Below are 16,841 nucleotides of genomic sequence, written 5' to 3' on the forward strand. Positions count from 1 at the left end.
CTCTCTCCGTTTCTGTCTGTCTGTCCCTATGTATCCCTCTCTCTGACTCTCTGTCTCTGGAAAAAAAAAAAAAAAAGAAGATAATCTCACTTTGTCCAATACTCAAATTCTTGAGCACCTGTGTGTGTGTAAGACTCTGTGCTAGGATTTCTCATTGACAGTATTTGAAGGCATGCTGGTTAAGAGAAAGAAATGTTAGGCCAATCACATCAGATGACAATTAGAGCTTTGAGATTTTGCTCAGGGTTTAATCTTTTAAACTTCAGTTCTTCACAGGGCCATTAAATGGTTAAAGGAAGTAGTAATACATGTCAAGTACCCAGCATGGTATCCAGTACAGAACACAGACTCAGCAAGTATTTACTGATTCTAATCTCTGTCTTAAAGATGGGACATCCAGCCTGACCAGGTGGTGGTGCAGTGGATGAAGTGTTGGGCTGAGACGCAGAGGACCCGGGTTCGAGTCCCTGAGGTCGCTGGCTTGAGCATGGGCTCATCTGGTTTGAGCAAGGCTCGCCAGCTTGGGCCCAAGGTCACTGGCTTGAGCAAGGGTTCACTCGGTCTGCTGTAGCCCCCCGGTCAAGGCACATATGATAAAGCAATTGATAAACAACTAGGGTTCCATGGTGAAGAACTGATGCTTCTCGTCTCTCCCTTCTTGTCTGTCACTATCTGTCCATCTCTCCATCTGTCTCTGTCTCTGTCTCTGTCTCTCTCTCTCTCACACACACACACACACACACACACACACACACACACACACAAGATGGGATACTCAGAAAAGTTCCCTGAGCTGAGGAAGGCAGGGCAGAGCCTTTTCCTTTGTTCCCCCACTTCAGGAACCAGTGTTCTTATTCTTGTGAGAGTGTGTGGGCCTGTGGGTCCCTTCAACCCAGTCCTGGCACATGTGAGGTTCCTAGCCAGAGCCTGCTGGATTGGAGGGTTGTTGCTATGGTTAAGACTTCTGCAGCCAAACTTCTACTCTAAGAGGCAGGAAGGACCTCCTGAGGTCATCCCAGGAAAGTTTTAAGTTTTTCTCTGGGTTCCAGTCTTCTCCCTGAGACCCCTCAGTAACCTGTTCATTCCCAGTTGCCTGTCCCTCTATAGCCCCAACTCTTCTTCCATGGGACATGGAAGGTTAGAATGAGGAGTATCTATAGGGCAGTGATGTCCAGAGATCAGCTCTGGAACCATTGTCCCAGCCTGTCTTCACACCTTAGCATATTTATTTAACTGTCTTTTTTCTGAGGCCAGGTGCTTCCTGAGGCAGACATCCTTTCTTTCCCTAGCACCCAGCATACTGCCTGGAATGCAGGAAATGGTTGCTAAATGAAGCATTCATTATATGCTTAGTCTGTATAAGCCCCCTAACACTTATCTTTACCTTGCAGGATCCTCACAGCTGCCTTGTGCTTTGGAAGCCACAGTTGAGGAAACTGAGGTTTGGGGCTGTTAAGTGACTGGCTCAAGGCCAAACAGTGGCAGCTCCCAGGCCCCCAGGATTGTCCATGGGAAAGTAAAGTGTTAAGAGGAATCTTGATGATTGGGGCAATTGGCAAGGGGTAACTGTCAGTCAGAAATGATTGGCTCAAATTATTAGGTGTGAAGAAGGAACCACTCAGAGCTTGCCCAGAGGGGTTAGCCTTAGTAACTCCTCAGCAGAACAAACAGCCCAGGGTCCCTGAGTGCTGGACCCTAGGGTATAGACTCTGCTCTTCTCTGGCTGGTCAGCACACAGCCAGACCTAGGAACCTTCAGGGTATGGCATTCTCTTCAACAGAGGGAGGCACCCCGGGGGAACAGTGCTTCCTCATCACTCTAGTTCCAGGGGGCATCTTTCTTTTCAGAAAGCCTGCTTGCTGTCCTGACAGGGTCTGCATCCCAGCACTTAACAGTGTGCTAAGGTAAGTCTTCGCTGGACTGAGGGCCTTGGAGGCCAGGAGGTTAGGGGCACCCTGAGCTCCAAGCCTGGTCCAGCTGAAGATGGGGAAGGCTGAAGGAGGGAGTTGAAGAAGTTTAGCATGGATGCTGTGCAGGACAACACCAAAATGGCCTTTCTCCCAAGTGGGCTCATGGTTAACAGATAAAAGGGCTGTGGGCAATCGCCCCACACAGAATAATTTCGTGTATTTACTAAGCCACGGCAAGAATGGTAGTCACGTGGCTCTTGAGGGCGGTGCTCTGAGCTTTTTAGATGGCATTAATCACTGAAGGCTTTCTGGAGGAGGCGGAATTTTTTTTATGGCGGATGATTGTGGTTCTCTCTGAACAGCGAGGATGCACTTAACACTCTAGGGACCAATAAGCCCCCGAGGTGAGCTTTTTTCTGGACAGCAAAGCCAGGGAGTTGGACTTGGTTGGGGGGAAGGGCCTGGGGGGCTGGAGTAGCGAGGTCAACCTAGGCTTGGGTTACCGGGTAACCGTTACCCGACCTGCCCTTGTGCTTTCTTGGGTGACTGAACACACCGCGGCTGCGCTAGGCCGGTGCTGCGTGGCCGCGGGGTGCAGGCCTCGAGGTCCCGGGTGCCGGACGGCAGAGTGCCCCAGCCCGGGGATCATGCTAGCAGGTTTGGCTGGCGGTTCGCCCTCTCAGCGCAGCTCCATCGGTTTCCTGGTGCCCGGCCCCAGGGGCGAGGCTCGAGCTCCTCGGCAAGTTGGGCTGCGGAGCAGGCAACCTGCGCCCGGTTGTGGTAGCACGAGAGGGCCATCTGCCTGGATGCCGAGAACTGCAGTGTCTGCGCCCCCTTCGGACCTCGGGCCCGCGTCCCCTGTCCCGCTTGCACACACCGACCGACGCTAGCCCACGCCCGCCGAGTCCCCGTGCCAGGCCCTGACCGAGACTAGGCGCGGGAGGCGGTGCAGGGATTAGTGGACCCCTCCCCCAGCGCTCCTCTTGCCCCGCCCGAGGCAGCGAGGACCCCTGGGCCTGGGGGTGGCGAGGGAACTTCATCCCGGCAGTGCTCGGGCTGGGGACTCGGTCTCACTGGGCGGGGGCCGCACCGCGAGGTGCGGGCGCGCTGTCAGGCTGCTGCCCAGCTCGAGTGCGGGGGCTGGGCTCAGCGTGGTGGTCGCCTGGCCGCATCTCCCAGCTGAGGCCACCGCGGGGCGGGCAGTGCCCAGGCGGGTAACTCGACCCGACCAGGCTCCTGGTAGCCGCTCACCCCTCAAGGCCGGGCAGTGGGGAGGGAGAGGAATGGGGAGGAGGGAGAAGGGAAGGGGTGGTGGGTGAGGGGCCGTGGGGCCCGCAGGGCCGATCCCCCCCGGCCAGACTACGCTGCTCTACGGCGTCTACTTGCTGCGCCCGGGACGAGTTAGTCCCCTGCCTCGCGGGCGTCGGGCCTGCATTAGGAGGGAGCCCGGGGGCTGCACAGCCTTGGCTCTGGGAGGCAGACCGGCTGCTGCCTCCATTTTGTTTCCTGCTCAGCTTGGTCTGTGGTGGTGGTAGTGGTGTGGGTTTGGGGTGCGGCCGGGCAGGGGGTTCACCTGCGGCCGCGCCTGCTCGGGGCCTGAGGCCTAGAAGACCCCAGCCCGAGCCCCCAGGTGAGCCACACGGTAGGAGGGGGATTGCCTTGGCCTCGGGCCGAGCCGAGCGGGTTGAGGGCAGGTGCCCAGTGGATGGGGAACCCGGGCTGTACCTAAGATGGAGGCCGGGACTGACGCGGGCCAGAGCAGGGCTGGCGGGGCGGTCGGACTGGCCTCAGTAGGGTCAGGTACTGCCGGGCTTGGAGCTCGAGATGGTAGGGGTGTTGGAGCTGTGTGCAGCCCGGGGCTAGCGCAGTGCCCTGAGGTAGGTGAGGGGACAGGAGTGCCACCCACGACGCCCGCAGGCTCCGACTCTCCCGGGAGGCGTGCAACCCCCAGGGAGCCCACCTCAGGCCCCGCCCGGGCAGCCGGGCCGGCCCGTAGGCCCGGGCTGCGAGCGGGCGCGCAGGGGGAGGGGAAGGGGCAGCAGAGGCGGCTCCGCTGATTGGGCGGCGCGCTCGCGAGCCCGATTTCACCCGCCCTGAACCCCGAAGAGTGAGACAGGCGGGAGCGCGCGGTGGTGCCGTGGTGCGCGCTCACTCGGTTCCCAAATCGCACGCGGACGGGCGCTTGGTCGCACGCGCCGCCGCGGAGGCGCGCGCGGTGGGGGTGTGAGGAGGAGGAGGAGGTGGCGGCGGACTAGGCCGGGGCAGGTCGCGCTTGCTGCCTTCTGTCCTGAAGATAGACGCGGGGGGAGGGGGGTGCAGCGAGCTGCTCCACTCTCTCCCCACCGCTCTGCTGGCGCCCCAGTGTAATGAGTGCCACCCCCTCCCCCCAGCCGGCCCGGGAAGGGGCGCGGGGCACGGTAACTAGTGCACTGGGCAGGGTGGCGGGCAGGCTGGAGGAGGAGGGGAGAGGCGGCCGGGCGGGGAAGATGGTGGTGGCCGGGAGGTAAGGGGCGCGGGGGAAGGCCGGGCGCGGCGCGGGGTTGGTGGCCGGCGGCATTGCAGCCGCAGGCCTCCTCCCCCTCCATCACTACCAGCCGGGCTCAGGCCTACCCGGCGGGGCTGCCGCGAACTTCCTCCCGGCACGGCCCGTGCCCCGCCGGCCTCGGCCTCCCGCGCGCACCTCGGCCTCTGCCTCCCGTCAGGTAGCCGGCTGGGGAGTGCGGGGCCGGTCGCCCTCCCGCAGTAAACTTTGCTTGCTACTGAATATTGATGAGCGCGATCGGCTCGGCCAGGAGGTTCTGCGGCGGCTGCAGGAAGGAGCGCGGCCCGGGCAGGCGGCGTCGGCAGCAGCCATGTTTGTCAAGCTGTAACAGCAGCTGCTGCCCTGCTTTGGCTTCATCGGCTGCCTCCGTACCTCCCTCTGCGGCGTCCCAGCCTCTGGGCCCTGCAGCTGTGGACCGGGCCAGCCTCAGCCGGGAAGGCGAGCTTCGCCGTGCATCCGCTTCGGCCGACTGGCCTGCGGCCTGGCTTCGGCCGCTGCAAAGGCTCCGGCGCCGGCTGGGCGCAGGGTGCAGGGCTATTGTGACCGTTGCGCCCGAAAGGAGGGGGGTAACCTTTTTGTGCGGCGTCCGGGACCCCTCTCTCGAACCCCACATCCCACCTTCCTTTGGGAGTTCGTCTGGCCGCTGGATCCTCAGCAAGGGAGGGGGAAGAAGATTGCTATTTCAGGTTTGGGAATTACTATTGCCAAAGGGATTTTAATTTTAGTTCAGTCCAACTGTCCGCCAGTCTGCAGTGCAGGAAAAAGGGACGAGCTGTTTCTATGTGGCAAGATCTGCCCAGCTCCAGGAAGATGGAGTTTGTGGAGGCTCACTGAGGCCATTTTTCCATCGTCAGCTGGGGAACTTTTCTGCCCATGGAAGTGCAGCAGAAAGACGTCGAGGCCACTAGGCCTGGGAAGTGGCTGCCATTTTGAAGATTCAATTGGCCTATTAACTCAGATTAATTGCTGTATTTTTGGATTCCAGGTTGATGCTGGCGCAGGATGGATCAGACCTGTGAACCTAGAAGAAATTGTTTGCTGTCCTTTTCCAATCCAGTGAATTTAGATGCCCCTGAAGACAAGGACAGCCCTTTCGGTAATGGTCAATCCAATTTTTCTGAGCCACTTAATGGGTGTACTATGCAGTTATCGACTGCCAGTGGAACATCCCAAAATGCTTATGGACAAGATTCTCCATCTTGTTACATTCCACTGCGGAGACTACAGGATTTGGCCTCCATGATCAATATAGAGTATTTAAATGGGTCTGCCGATGGATCAGAATCCTTTCAAGACCCTGAAAAAAGTGATTCAAGAGCTCAGTCGCCAATTGTTTGCACTTCCTTGAGTCCTGGTGGTCCAACAGCACTTGCAATGAAACAGGAACCCTCTTGTAATAACTCCCCTGAACTCCAGGTAAAAGTAACAAAGACTGTCAAGAATGGCTTTCTGCACTTTGAGAATTTTACTTGTGTGGACGATGCAGATATAGATTCTGAAATGAACCCAGAACAGCCAGTCACAGAGGATGAGAGTATAGAGGAGATCTTTGAGGAAACTCAGACCAATGCCACCTGCAATTATGAGCCTAAATCAGAGAATGGTGTAGACATGGCCATGGGAAATGAACAAGACAGCACACCAGAGAGTAGACACGGTGCAGTCAAATCGCCATTCTTGCCATTATTAGCTCCTCAAACTGAAACGCAGAAAAATAAGCAAAGAAATGAAGTGGACGGCAGCAATGAAAAAGCATCCCTTCTCCCAACCCCCTTTTCACTAGGAGATACAAACATTACCATACAAGAGCAATTAAACTCAATAAATTTATCTTTTCAGGATGATCCAGACTCCAGTACCAGTACATTAGGAAACATGCTAGAATTACCTGGAACTTCATCATCATCTACTTCACAGGAATTGCCATTTGTAAGCAGTTTTTGGTACAACTTAAATATATACATAAATGTATATATATAGGCGACTTAAAGGGAAACATAACTAATTGGTTTTTGGTTGCTTATCAGTTCACAGCTAAAAGCCTATTGCTAATGATAAGCTTTTTGGGTAAATTTTACTTTGATTTTTAAATTTATCTCTGTTGTATGAGTTTGGTTCTTTTTAGATTTTTCCAATTACCTTTTTTGAGGACTAAGATTTATACTTTTAAGGGTATTTGATTTAGTTCAGATTTCATATTTCAAGGTGGTGGTGTACATTTGTTTAGGGTTGTTTTTTTTTTAAGTGAGCTTTTGCTTTCTGGTATTGTGAGTTACAGATGAGCCAATCCATTATCTGTAGTCCTGTTTCTACATAGGGCATGACATTTTTTTTTTTTTAATTTTTTATTTATTTATTCATTTTAGAGAGGAGAGGGAGAGACAGAGAGAGAGAGAGAGAGAGAGAGAGAGAGAAGGGGGGAGGAGCTGGAAGCATCAACTCCCATATGTGCCTTGACCAGGCAAGCCCAGGGTTTCGAACCGGCGACCTCAGCATTTCCAGGTCGACGCTTTATCCACTGCGCCACCACAGGTCAGGCATGACATATTTTCTTAATGAGAGGACTCTTGCTGCAGCTTGAAGTGCATTTTGTGCACAAATTGGAAGTAGCTAAGATGAGTCGGCTTCATGAACATTAGTCAAATTTTACCCCTTAAAAATATCTCTGAAATACTGTCATGATTTAACCAGAATTTTATCGTGTGTGGTGGTTGTTTTGAATGCATTAAATAATTCACTCTACCATGTAGCCCTGCTGTTCTTTATAGTGGTAAAAGGATAATGTAGGTGTGCTGCTTTTGTTTCTGTTAAGTCTTATCTTAAAATGCTTAAGTACTTAGTTTTTTAGCTGGGTGGTTGTAGATTTAAAATTTTTGTTTTGGTAGTTATCTTTTGATATTTTTTTAAAAAGATTGATTTTAGAGAAAGAAGAAGGGGAAGAGAGAGAGAGAAACTCGATCTGCTACTCTGCTCATTTATCTCTATTGGTTAATTCCTGTATGTGCCCTGACTGGGGATAGAACCTGCTATTTTGGCGGATCCGGATGATGCTCTAATACAGGGGTCCCCAAACTATGGCCTGCGGGCCACATGCAGCCCCCTGAGGCCATTTATCTGGCCCTCGCAGCACTTCCGGAAGGGGCATCTCTTTCATTGGTGGTCAGTGAGAGGAGCATAGTTCCCATTGAAATACTGGTCAGTTTGTTGATTTAAATTTACTTGTTCTTTATTTTAAATATTGTATTTGTTCCCATTTTGTTTTTTACTTTAAAATAAGATATGTGCAGTGTGCATAGGGATTTGTTCATAGTTTTTTTTTATAGTCCGGCCCTCCAACGGTCTGAGGGACAGTGAACTGGCCCCCTGTGTAAAAAGTTTGGGGACCCCTGCAGTCTAATAAACTGAGTTACCTGGCTACGGCTGTTTTTTTTTATTTTTATTTTTTTTATTTATTCATTTTAGAGAGGGAGGGGGGAGAGAGAGAGAGAGAGAGAGAAGGGGGAGGAGCAGGAAGCATCAACTCCCATATGTGCCTTGACCAGGCAAGCCAGGGTTTTGAACCGGCAATCTCAGAGTTTCCAGGTTGATGCTTTATCCACTGCGCCACCACAGGTCAGGCCACGGCTGTTTTTTGGTAGTTCTTTTGAGTATTGTTCTAGATATTTTTAGAGTGGATAGGCTGTGTTGGCAACCTCTTGGAGGCTTAGACAGATCTTTTTCTTGGGTTCATGTTGATCTCGTGTGTGTGTGTGTGTGTGTGTGTGTGTGTGTGTGTGTGTAAACCTACACCATGAAGCAAAAGTAGGTTAACGGTTGTCAGTACGTGAAACACAGTTTATTGTATTGTTGTTTATTAATTGTATTATTTTCTGAATGAACAGCTGTAAACCTACTTTTGCCCTGCCGTGTATAGCTCTGCTTTTGTATTTACATAAAAACCTAGATTGGGCCTGACCTGTGGTGGCGCAGTGGGTAAAAGCGTTGACCTGGAAATGCTGAAGGGTCGCCGGTTTGAAACCCTGGGCTTGCCTGGTCAAGGCACATATGGGAGTTGATGCTTCCAGCTCCTCCCCCCTTCTCTCTCTCTCTGTGTCTCTCTCTCTTCTCTAAAAAGGAATAAAAAAAAAAATTAAAAAAACAAAACAAAACAAAAACCTAGATTGCCCTGGCTGGATGGCTCAGTGGTAGAGCATTGGCCTGGCGTGGAGGAGCCCCAGGTTTGATTCCCCGCCAGGGCACTCAGGAGAAGCGCCCATCTGCTTCTCCACCCTTCCCTCTCTCCTTCCTCTCTGTCTCTCTCTTCCCCTCCCGCAGCCAAGGCTCCATTGGAGCAAAGTTTGCTGGGGCAGTGAGGATGGCTCTATGGCCTCTGCCTCAGGCGCTAGAATGGCTCTGGTTACAACAGAGCAAGGGCCCCAGATGGGCAGAGCATCGCCCCTGGTGAGCATGCCGGGTGGATCCTGGTCGGGCGCATGCAGGAGTCTGTCAGACGGCCTCCCCATTTTCCAACTTCAGAAAAATACAAAAACAAACAAACAAAAAAACCCCCCTAGATTAATGATAGAGGTAGACGTTTCTTGAGCAGCATACCAATAGTAGAAATCTCATTTTTGGTTCTCATCGAAGAGATAGCAGTGGATTATTGGTTCTATTAAAAAACCAGTGAAGCCTGACCTGTGGTAGCACAATGGGTAAAGCATTGACCTGGAATACTGAGGTCGCCAGTTTGAATCCCTGGTCAAGGCACATACAGGAAGCAACTGCTAGAGTAGATGCTTCCCGCTTCTTTCCTCTCTTTCTCTTCCCTCTCTCCGAAAATCAAAAAAGAAAATCTTAAAAAGACAAAGAAAATTAGAGTCTATAGACAATATATATGCATCTAAAATGAAAGTTATCAAACTTTTATAAATGTAGAAAATGTTTTTCAGGCAGAAAATCTTAAGTTGCTCAAAGACTTTATGGGCTCAAAGAAGCAAGTCTCTTTAATTTATTCTTTTAGGCCTTTGATTCAGCGTTGTGGTTGAAATCTATTGCTTTGATTTTTGCCATTGATATTTTTTAACTGAGGATTTAAAAAGGTGAAGTCAATCTTAAAATGCAAATTTAGTTAAACAATAAATATAGCTTGGGAAAGGTATAATTAAAAATTGTATATAGCTGTACACTGTTGATGGACTCAGACTATTTGCGGTTGCTTCATTGATGCATCTGACATAGCGTACTTACTCTGTGTTAGGACCTGTGCTGAGGACTGGAAGTTTTAGAAAACCCTTAGCAAATGCTGTTTGTTTTTTATTTTGTCTATAATATGATAAAATAAGGTTTTCTTGGCAAAAGTAAAAGTAGTTATTAGGGTTGTAAACCCCATGTCTGGAATTAGATAAAGACACATAATTCAAGATCATATTGTTTGTTGTTTTGTATATGTAGCTAGAATGAGACTGTTTGCCTCCAGTCATGAATGAGAAAGAAGCCTCTTCAGTTTACCCTTATGAACTCTTCAAATATTAGTTTTGCATACAGTGATGTGAAATGATTGCATTATAGTTAATAATCCTGACCTGGTGCTTTTATATTTAATTGGGTTGATACCTTCTAATACCTACCAGTGTACACATACAGCTTTGTACATTGGAAGTGCTGGTTAAAATTTTGAAGGAAGGTTGGCCCCCAGAACTCCAAGTTTAAACAGGAAATACCTTAGTTTATTAAGTGCTTTGGTTTATATTGTGTCATTGGAACTTAATAGTCCTTTTTTTCTTTTTGACAGAGAGAGAGAGAGAGGGACAGATAGGGACAGACAGGCAGGAAGAGAGAGATGAGAAGCATCAGTTCTTCTTTGCAGCTCCTTAGCTGTTCATTGATTGCTTTCTCATGTATGCCTTGACTGGGGAGGCTATAGCAGACCATGTGACTCCTTGCTTAAGTCAGCGACCTTTGGGCTCAAGCCTGTGACCTTGGGTTTCGAACCTGGGTCCTCTGTTTCCCAGTCCAATGCTCTGTCCACTGTGCCACCACCTGGTCAGGTGGAACTTCATAGTCCTTTAGTAAAAATATGTCGTAGAAGATATGGATTAACCTTCAAGGCGCTTGAGATTATTATTATTATTTTTTCAGAGACAAAAGGCAGTAAGAGGGATAGACAGGGACAGACAGACAGGAACGGAGAGATGAGAAGCATCAATCATTAGTTTTTTGTTGAGCATTGCGACACCTTAGTTGTTCATTGATTGCTTTCTCATATGTGCCTTGCCTGTGGGCCTTCAGCAGACCGAGTAACCCCTTGCTCGAGTCAGCGACCTTGGGTCCAAGCTGGTGAGCTTTTGCTCAAACCAGATGAGCCCGCGCTCAAGCTGGTGACCTCGGGATCTTGAACCTGGGTCCTCGGCATCCCAGCCCGATGCTCTATCCACTGTGCCACCGCCTGGTCAGGCTAGGCGCTTGAGATTATTGAAGACAGTACTGGAACCCTTGAAATCAGAGAATTATTGGAATACTCTTAGCTTGCTTTTCTTCCCCATCTTGGCTTTCTGCAGTGACTTCTTAAGGTTTTTGACACTTGGTTGGGCCTGAAGTAACTCCTGGTTTTCTCAAAGGCTGATCTGAAGTAATTCTTTTTTTTTTTTTTTTGCATTTTTCTGAAGCTGGAAACAGGGAGAGACAGTCAGACAGACTCCCGCGTGCGCCCGACCGGGATCCACCCGGCACGCCCACCATGGGGCGATGCTCTGCCCACCAGGGAGCGATGCTCTGCCCATCCTGGGCGTCGCCATGTCACAACCAGAGCCACTCTAGCGCCTGAGGCAGAGGCCACAGAGCCATCCCCAGCGCCCGGGCCATCTTTGCTCCAATGGAGCCTTGGCTGCGGGAGGGGAAGAGAGAGACAGAGAGGAAGGCGCGGCGGAGGGGTGGAGAAGCAAATGGTCGCTTCTCCTGTGTGCCCTGGCCGGGAATCGAACCTGGGTCCTCCGCACGCTAGGCCGACGCTCTACCACTGAGCCAACCGGCCAGGGCCAGTAATTCTTTTTTTAATGTTTATTGATTTGAGAGAGAGAGAGAGAGACAGGACCATCAATCTGTTCCTTTTTTTGTTTAATCTTTTTTCTTTTTAGATTGTATTCATTTTTAGAGTGAGAAGAGAGAGAGAGAGAAGGAGAGAGGAGCAGGAAGCTTTAACTCCCATATGTGCCTTGACCAGGCAAGCCCAGGGTTTTAAACCAGTCGATGCTTTATCCACTGCACTACCACAAGTCAGGCACAATCTGTTTCTGTATGTGCCCTGACCGAGGATTGAATTGACAACATCTGTGCTTTAGGATTATGTTCTAACCAACCGAGCCATCTGACCAGGGCAGTAATTGTTTGTTTTATAGTCGTCCTTACTTAGATATTTTTGAGAATTTATACTATGGTGGTATTCACCAATTTGAGATCCTCAAAGTTCTTAGGATGTAGCTTGTTATGGAATGGTCTGACATATTCTATTGGGGATCTTCTATCTAAAGAAGAGGACCACTAAAAATGAATCCACTTAAAATGAGGCTAGCAGCCCTGGCTCAGTTGCTCAGCTGCTTGAAGCGTTGTCTCCATATACCAGGGGTTGGGAACCTTTTTGGCTGAGAGAGCCATGAACGCCACATGTTTTAAAATGTAATTCCATGAGAGCCATACAATGACCCGTGTACAATACGTTGCGTATTATCCAATAAAAATTTGGTGTTGTCCCAGAGGACAGCTGTGATTGGCTCCAGCCACCTGCAACCATGAACATGAATGGTAGGAAATGAATGGATTTTAATACATGAGAATGTTTTTTATATATATATATATATATTTTTTTTTTTTGAAGTTGGAAACCGGGAGGCAGTCAGACAGACAGACTCCCGCATGCGCCCGACCAGGATCTACCCGGCATACCCACCAGGGGGCGATGCTCTGCCCATCTGGGGCATTGCTCTGTTGCAACCAGAGCCATTCTAGTGCCTGAGGCAGAGGCCACAGAGCCATCCTCAGCGCCCGGGCCAACTTGGCTCCATTGGAGCCTTGGCTGCGGGAGTGGAAGAGAGAGACAGAGAGGAAGGAGAGGGGGAGGGGTGGAGAAGCAGATGGCCACTTCTCCTATGTGCCCTGGCTGGGAATCGAACCCGGACTCCTGCATGCCAGGCCGACTCTCTACCACTGAGCCAACCGGCCAGGGCCTGTTTTTTTTTTTTCTTCTTCTTTTTTTTTTTTTTGTATTTTTCTGAAGCTGGAAATGGGGAGAGACAGACAGACTCCTGCATGCACCTGACCGGGATCCACCCGGCACGCCCACCAGGGGCGACGCTCTGCCCCTCCGGGGCGTCGCTCTGTTGCGACCAGAGCCACTCTAGCGCCTGGGGCAGAGGCCAAGGAGCCATCCCCAGCGCCCGGGCCATCTTTTGCTCCAATGGAGCCTTGGCTGCGGGAGGGGAAGAGAGAGACAGAGAGGAAGGATAGGGGGAGGGGTGGAGAAGCAGATGGGCGCTTCTCCTGTGTGCCCTGGCTGGGAATCGAACCCGGGACTTCTGCACGCCAGGCTGGTGCTCTACCACTGAGCCAACCAGCCAGGGCCCAGGGCCTGTTTTATATTTTTGTTATTATTTTTTTATTAAAGATTTGTCTGTGAGCCAGACGCAGCCATCAAAAGAGCCACATCTGGCTCACGAGCTATAGGTTCCTGACCCCTGCCATATACCAAAGTTGTGTATTTGATCCCTGGTCAGGGCACATACAGGAATCCGCCAGTGAATACATGGATGAGTGGAACAACAAATCATTGCGCCATCCTGCCCTGCTTCCCTCTTTCCTTCTTCCCTTCTACCCCTTCTTAAAAAGGGGGGGATATAACATTTCATAAGTAAATATGGAGAAAAAAATTATTCCTTATTTTAAAATTGATTATGAGAGTGGCTGTGGCCGGTTGGTTCAGTGGTAGAGCGTCGGCCTGGCTTTTGGATGTCCTGGGTTGGATTCCTGGTCAGAGCACACAGGAAAAGCACCCATCTGCTTTTCCACCCATCTTCCTCTCCTCTCTCCTCTCTCCTCTCTCTCTCCTCTCTCTCTCTCTCTTTCTCTCTCTCTCTCTCTCTCTCTCTTTTTCTCTCTCTCTCTTTTCTCTCTTCACTCCCTCTCCCCCTCTCTCTCTTCCTCCTTCCTTTTCCCGAAGCCAAGGCTCCATTGGAGCAGAGTTGGCCTGGGGCTCTGAGGATGGCTCCAAGACCTCCACCTCAGGCAGAATGGTTTCAGTTGCAACAGAGCAACGGCCCAGATGGGCAGAGCATCGCCCCCTAGTGGGCTTGCTGGGTGGATCCCAGTCAGGCACATGCCGGAGTCTGTCTGTCTGCCTCCCCAGTTCTCACTTCAGAAAAATAGAAAAAAATTTTTTTTATTTTTAGAGACAGAAACATCTACTTGTTGTTCTTATTTTTTTTTTAATTTATTCATTTTAGAGAGGAGAGGGACAGAGAGAGAGAGAGAGAGAGAGAGGGAGAGGAGAGACAGAGAGAGACGAGGGGAGGAGCTGGAAGCATCAACTCCCATATGTGCCTTGACCAGGCAAGCCCAGGGTTTCAAACCGGCAACCTCAGCATTTCCAGGTCGACGCTTTATCCACTGCGCCACCACAGGTCAGGCTGTTGTTCTTATTTTTGCACTCATTGGTTGCTTCTTTTATGTGCCCTGACTGGGGATTGAACCTGCAACCTTGGCATACCGGGATGATGCTCTAACCAACTGAGCTACTTTACTAGGGCCTTTCTTCATTTTGTTATCATAATCATAAGGAAGATAAAGTCTTATAAAAATATTTAAGGAATTAATCAGTTTTAGTGAGACCTGGCAACATTTTTTAATCCTTTTTTTTTTGCATTTTTCCGAAGCTGGAAACAGGGAGGCAGTCAGACAGACTCCCGCATGCGCCTGACCGGGATCCACCTGGCACGCCCACCAGGGGGCGATGCTCTGCCCATCTGGGGCGTCACTCTGTTGTGACTAGAGCCACTCCAGCACCTGAGGCAGAGGCCATGGAGCCATCTCCAGTGCCCGGGCCATCCTTGCTCCAATGGAGCCTTGGTTGTGGGAGGGGAAGAGAGAGACAGAGAGGAAGGAGAGGGAGAGGGGTGGAGAAGCAGATGGGCGCTTCTCCTGTGTGCCCTGGCCAGGAATCGAACCCGGACTCCTGCACGCCACTCTACCACTGAGCCAACCGGCCAGGGCCTAATCCTTTTATATTCATAGCCTGACCTGCCGTAGTGCAGTTGATAAGGCGTCCACCTGCAATGCTGAGGTCGCTGGTTCAAAACCATGGGCTTGCCTGGTCAAGACATATGTGGGAGTTGATGCTTCCTGCTCTGCCCCCTCTTCTCTCTAAAATGAATAAGCAAAGCCTGACCAGCGGTGGCGCAGTGGATAAAGCGTTGACCCGGAAATGCTGAGATTGCTGGTTCAAAACCCTGGGCTTGCCTGGTCAAGGCACATATAGGAGTTGATGCTTCTGGCTCCTCCCCCTTCTCTTTCTTTCTCACTCTCTCTTTCTCCCCTCTTAAAATGAATGAATAAAATTTAAAAATAAAATAAAATGAGTAAGTAAAAAAAACAATTAAAGAAAAATATAACACTTTTGAATTTCCTGTCATATCATTTTTGTCACTTGTTTACTGGTTGACCTAGGTCATCTTTTCCTTGCCTGTAATTGGAATTGTTCTTTATTATTTACACTGAGTTTAAAAACAGCACCTTTTTGCTAGATTTGTCATTTCACCTTGTAATTGACTTGTACTGTAACACTAGTTAGTGCTTCGTTAGGTGGAGAGAGACACTATATTGTTCACTGGTGGACGTTTGAATAGAGACTTTACCATTTAAAAATAGATATCTTCGTGTTTTAACAATATTTTCCCTGTGCAATCTTGGGGGATTCAGAAAATAATCACCAACCGCCCCTGTACTAAGTTCTGTGCTATTGATAGTTAAGTGGTTAAGGAGAGGAGTATAGAGATATGAAACCTAGAATAGTCAAGGCTTTAAGGAAGAAATGGAACTTGAATTGGCTTTGTCTGGGCTTGGTTGGGTTTGGATTTTGGATTAGAAGGGTACTTTTTATGTGGAGAATTAAATGAACATTGTATTTTTAGAAGGTTCTTGTTGGATATTGGTTGGGTATGTTTGGGAGGAGTTAGGAATAGGACATAAAAATCCAGACTGTGGCATTTGGTATTGATGTGATAGGAACTGGGAGCCAGATAGGGACTTTAGTTGAAAAGTGCTGTGAAGTCTGTGTTTGGCTTGGGGAGAGGAGAGGCAAGGTTAGGACGTGGGAGTCTGTTCCAATAGTAATTAAAACTTAGACTTGAGAACAGTCTGCACTGGAAAGAAGGGGTAAATCCATTAAGATTATTTCAAAGGGAAAAATTGATAGCTCTTTTGGGGTTGCCTGGATTGGAGGAAAAGTAGAGCCTGGATTTGAGAAACAGTGGATAGGGATGAGTATAGGTAGTGTCCAAGGCTTGTCATGTTGGTGCTTGAGCCAAAAAAACAACCTTGATTTTTTCCTCAGGGGTTCTCTCTCTTCATCATCCCAGCAGTTCTCAAGCAAGTTGATCCTATCTCCACACCTCTCAGGTTCTCTCTATTCGCCTCTCCTTGCTGGAGGACCTTGTTTTATTCATTACTCTTTGCCCTTTCCCTCGGGAATCTATTCTTTGCCTCTCTACTATGTCACTTTTTCTGCCTAAAAACAGGGTGACATCCTCCTGTTTTGAAGAACCTTCCTCTATCCTACACCCTTAAATTATGTTTCCCCTTTACTGGTGAATTTCTTTTCTCTTATTTATTTTTATTTTTTCTTATTCAGGGAGAGGAGGGGAGACAGAGAGACTCCAGCATGTGCCCTGACTGGGATCCACCTGGCATGCCCACTAGGGGGAGATGGTCTGCCCATTTGGGGCGTTGCTTTGTTGCTCAGCAACCCAGCCCTTCTTAGCACCTGAGGCAGAGGCCATGGAGCCATCCTCAGCGTCTGTGACCAACTCGCTCCAGTTGAGCCATGGCCGTAAGTGGCTGGGGGTGGGGGGAAGAGAAGTGAAGGGGGGTGGGGTGGAGAAGCAGGTGGGCGCTTCTCCTGTGTGCCCTGGCTGGGAATTGAACCTGGGATATCCAAATGCTGGGCTGATGCTCTACCACTGAGCCAACTGGCCAGGGCCGATTTTTTTTTTTTTAACTATTGATTGATTTATTTTATACAGTGAGAGGATGTGGGGTAGCAGGAAGTATCAACTCATAGTTGTTTCACTTTAGTTTTTTTGTTTTGTTTTGTTTTTTAGTGAGAGACAGGGAGAGAGATGAAAAGCATCAGCTTGTACTTGTGGCAC

General features: G+C 49.7%; 1 protein-coding gene across 7 annotated transcripts in view; it reads left to right on the forward strand.

Annotated features, from left to right (window-relative positions):
* The first annotated feature begins 3,329 nt into the window (after nt 1-3,329).
* NSD1 (nuclear receptor binding SET domain protein 1) overlaps nt 3,330-16,841 on the forward strand; it is a 183,736-nt gene continuing 170,224 nt past the window's right edge. For 2 of the 7 annotated variants that reach the window (XM_066272300.1, XM_066272302.1), the window contains exons 1-3: nt 4,064-4,327; nt 5,438-5,548; nt 6,292-6,381. In XM_066272300.1, the coding sequence (XP_066128397.1) occupies nt 5,519-5,548; nt 6,292-6,381 (120 nt within the window). In that variant the 5' untranslated portion in view covers nt 4,064-4,327; nt 5,438-5,518. Of the gene's footprint in view, nt 3,541-4,062; nt 4,328-5,437; nt 6,382-16,324; nt 16,523-16,841 lie in introns of those variants that run through there. The other 5 variants (XM_066272299.1, XM_066272303.1, XM_066272301.1 and 2 more) reach the window with 4 other exon arrangements.

This window comes from Saccopteryx bilineata, chromosome 4, assembly GCF_036850765.1.
Source record: "Saccopteryx bilineata isolate mSacBil1 chromosome 4, mSacBil1_pri_phased_curated, whole genome shotgun sequence".
Classification (NCBI taxonomy): domain Eukaryota; kingdom Metazoa; phylum Chordata; class Mammalia; order Chiroptera; family Emballonuridae; genus Saccopteryx; species Saccopteryx bilineata.